This window comes from Trypanosoma theileri (genome assembly GCF_002087225.1).
Source record: "Trypanosoma theileri isolate Edinburgh chromosome Unknown TM35_Tth_64_V1, whole genome shotgun sequence".
In the NCBI taxonomy this organism is placed as follows: Eukaryota; Euglenozoa; class Kinetoplastea; order Trypanosomatida; family Trypanosomatidae; genus Trypanosoma; species Trypanosoma theileri.
Genome location: NW_021639906.1, coordinates 63701 through 67896, shown reverse-complemented (window position 1 = coordinate 67896; position 4196 = coordinate 63701). Strand labels below are relative to the sequence as shown.

Genomic DNA, 4196 nt, shown 5'->3' with positions numbered 1-4196 from the left:
CCGCTGCTGAGAGCGAGTGGCTTACATGCGGTGCGGGCAGCCGTGTGTCTGCATGTGGGAAGTACGCAGACATCTGCCGCCAGCGTACCGCAAGAACAGCAACAACAACAACAAGGACTACTGTTAATGCTGGACAACTAAAGGCGGTGATGGCCTGGATGGGTAGTCGTGAAGGTGCTCTAGACGAGGATAAGTGGAAAACGAAGAAGAATCTGGAGAACCAGAAAGAGCTGGAGAAGCAAAGGGAGAAAGATAAGCTGGAGAATGCTAAGGTTACAGTTTTCCCTGAAGGTCAAAAACAACAATTAGAGGAGATGAAAAGTAAGAATCTCCACGTAGATGTGACCGAAGGAGAAGATAGAGTTTCACTTAGACAACAACAAGAAGTACAACATCGTCAGCAACCAGGGGAACACATGAAGTCTGTAATGCCGAAGAAAACTGAGCTTCAACAAGACGGAGGTATACCTGAACAAGAAGAAGAAGAAGTACGAGATCATCGGCAACAACCACGTGGAGACACGAACTCGGTATCTCAGAATGGCACTCAGCTTCACCGGGAGAGAGAATTAGGCACTTCATCAGTGTCTACTGAAGTGCAAGAAGATCTACCTCATCCTGAAGCTACAAAACGCTCACTAACAGGTTCTGCGGACTCAAGCAGCTCACCAGAAGCAGCGTCAGAAGCAAGAACAACATTATCAAAGCCTACAGCCATAAGCACAGCCGGAGAGGTTAATTCCAATCACGACCAACCGCAAACTCAGTCTGAAAACACCACAGAGAACAGTAATACCAATGATGGTAATCCTTCACAGAATCATTCTCCAACAGAGACGAGTACACTTACCACCCCTAATCCCACACAGCTGTCTGCTGCAGCTCCAGGTACGACTGGCACAGAAGGATCACATGAGAATGCCAATGCTGATTCAACGGCCACCACCACTAATACTACCACAGAAGCACCAACCACCACTCCATCTCCTGTTCCTGCACCTAACGCAGAGATCAGCAGCACTCCTACAGAAGCGCCAACTACAAACAGTACCATTCCATCTCTTGTACCCAACGCAGGGATCAGCAGCATTGCTTCCACAGTACAGAACAAGGCTAATGCTGACAGCGGTGTCAATCCTGTGTGGATGCGCACTGCAGCACCGCTGCTGATTGTGGCTGTGTTGGTCTCCGTTACCATGTACTGAACGGTGGGACTCACTTGAGGACAAATAATAATAATGGTTAAACTAACATCAACATAATTGCGTACATCCACCATGGGTGAATAAATTAATAATCTGTTTACCAGCTTTCTCTTTTAATTCGAGTTTCTTTTCTTTTACTTTTACGTGTGTGTGTTCTTTTTCTACTAATTCCATTACTTGCTTTTCCTGTTGAGTGTTTGCAGAAAACTGGGCTGTTCTGCTCACTGACGGTATACATCTCTTGCTAGAACACACAGATGTGTGTGTGCAGTAATTTAATACATAAACTAGAGCCATGGGGTATTGTGTGTGTTTGGCTCTCTCTCTTATTTGGGTATTCTGTGTTTTTTCTTTTTCTATTAAGGGTACATATTATTATCATACAAGCGGACTATTCCTTTTTGTTTACTATGCTTTTGCTGCTTCTCTCTCTCTATTCCACTGTGAGTATTTGTGTCCTGCATCCACTCACTATGTGTGTCTCTTTCTTTCTTATTTTTCCTGTATTAGTGTATTGAAGTCAAGTACAATGACAAAGGCTGTAATGGTGAGGTGCTACCTGCTCTGTTTACTAACTCTTACACTCTGTTGTGCTTGTGGGTTAGTATGGGCTGATAGTCCTAAAGCTTCTGATGCCCTTATTAAACCTTCTACTATTGGTGTTCCTTCTCTTGTTCGTCGTGCTATTCCCGCTTTTCTTATCCCTTCTGACGATAAAGAGTGTAATTTGAGAAACGAAGTGGGGTTAGATGTTGATGACGATGAGGAAGGAGCTGATGAAAACGATGACGATGAGGAGGTTGATCTTGAGACTAGTGATCCTGCTAGTGGTGCTTCTTGCTCTTCCGATACTCATGGTAGAAATTGTGCCTCTGGTGGTCACGATGCTTCTCGTTCTCTCACTGAAGAAGCTGTTCATGCTGCTATTATTCCGCAAGGTGGCCAACACCAACAATCACCTCATTCTCCTCCACATCCTCTTCATGAACCTGAACGTGGTGTCCCTTGCACTCCTAATTCTTCTGCATCTTGTCCTCTGCCTAAACCGCCAGAAAAACCCGATCCATCTGTAGTGAAAGAACCTGAACCTAACGCTCCTCTTGGTTCTGTGGAGGCACATCCTCGTGAGGACAGACCCGATACTCCTGCTATTGTTGATGATGCCTCAACCAGTTCTCCAAAGGAAGAACGTCAAGGTATGAATGGTGATAAAGGTGAAGTCGATGTTGCTGCTCCTGTACCTGAAGCTGAAGGTACAGGTGGCGGCAACAACAGCAGTGCAACAGATAACCAGGGAACTGCGGGAGCACAACCTTCTTCTTCTTCTATCCATTCAGAGACAGAGAGTACCGGTGGTTCTGATATTGCTTTATCTGAAAAAGGCAGTACATCTGCAGGAAATGAGACAATAAGTAACCCAGCTGAAGAGGAATCAACCACCACCACCACCACAACAACAACACTTCCTCCTGAACTCACAAACAACAAGAAGGGTGATGCAGACAGCAGCAGCAGTATCAGCAGTTCTGTGTGGGTGCGTGTACCACTACTGATTGTGGTTACACTGGCCTGTATTCTTGTGTGCTGATTGTAGTGGTGGTAGTGGTGTGACTCAGGTCATCCTTTGTTTTCTTTTCTTTGCATACATCCCTATAGTCTAACTAATCTTCCACCTGTTGGGATCTTCTTCTTTTTTTGCTTCTTAATGTTAATGTGTGTTGTTGTGTTTTTGCTCTCTGTGTGTTTATCCTATAATTATTATTATTGCTACTCCATTGTGTGTGTGTGTGTTCTTGGAGACTCTCTGTGTGTGTGCACCTGGGCTTGTACTATGCTAATGATGATGAACTGCTTTTTACAGTGAGGGGAAAAAGAAATAATAATATCAGATGAATTTATATTTATAATTGCGTATACATACACATATAGACTTATATCCATAGTTGGTGTTCGTCGTGGTTTGTGTGTTTACTGGATACGTTGGTCTTGCTTTTAATTCACTTTTTTTTGTTTTGCTTTTTAATTATCCAAGTTGCCACTATAAAAGTTTTCTTTATTATTTATGTTGATTTGTTTGAGTTTCTTATGATTTCCGTTTGTTTTTCTTTTCTTTTTTCTTCCTCTGTTTGTGTTTGCCTATATCGTTGTTTTTTCCTCTATACGATTCTTTTTTTCCTTCGTCAAGGTTAACTATCCACAAAGAACTAAAAGAATATTTCTTTGCCATGATGCAGGTGCGACGTGTATTGTATTTTGTGGCTCTAATTATGAGTGTTGCCTCTGTTTGCGTGGCGGCTGCTGAAGCTGAAAACTCCGGGAGTTCTTCTTCTGCATCTTCTAACTCTGGTGGTGATGATTGTCTTCCTCCTCCTGAAGATGATGCTAATATTACTCGTGAAACTCCTCGTGATACTAATACTNATGGTGGTGGTGGTGGTGTGACTCAGGTCATCCTTTGTTTTCTTTTTCTTCTCTTTGCATGCATCCCTACAGTCTAACTAATCTTCCACCTGTTGGGCTTTTCTCTTTTTTTTTGTTTCTTAATGTTAATGTGTGTTTTGTTTGGTTTGTTTTTGCTCTCTATGTTTATCCTATAATAATTATTATTGCTACTCCATTGTGTGTGTGTGTGTGTATTATTGGAGACTCTCTGTGTGCACCTGGGCTTGCACTGTAATGATGATGAACTGTTTTTTGTAGTGAAAAGAAATAATAATAACAGATGAATTTATATTTATAATTGCGTTTGTATACACACATATATAGACGTATACCAATAGTTGGTGATTATTTCTGTGTTTATTGGTTAAATTGGGCTAATGGTTAATATCTATTTCTTTGCTTATGATTTTACTGGGTGGTTCAGTCTTTTTTATGATATTTGTGAGTGTGGGCTTTTTTTTTTGTTTTTACTCTTACTAAGGTTATTGCGCTGTATTGCATTCTTTAACTGGTAGGTTTTACTTTCACGATGTGAGTTTCCATAGTGGT

At 41.9% G+C, this 4196-nt stretch overlaps 2 protein-coding genes across 2 annotated transcripts; both read left to right on the top strand.

The window, feature by feature from the left end:
• TM35_000641310 (uncharacterized protein) lies at window positions 1-1205 on the top strand (the record flags this gene model as incomplete). Its single annotated transcript, XM_029031072.1, has 1 exon — window positions 1-1205. A coding segment is annotated over one exon (1205 nt), but the record flags the coding sequence as incomplete, so codon positions are not given.
• A 529-nt stretch (window positions 1206-1734) lies between these two features.
• On the top strand, window positions 1735-2793 carry TM35_000641300 (uncharacterized protein; the record flags this gene model as incomplete). The annotated part of the gene is made up of 1 exon (XM_029031071.1): window positions 1735-2793. The coding sequence occupies one exon, from the start codon at window positions 1735-1737 to the stop codon at window positions 2791-2793; it is 1059 nt and encodes a 352-aa protein (XP_028877664.1).
• Between the last annotated feature and the right edge of the window lie 1403 nt (window positions 2794-4196).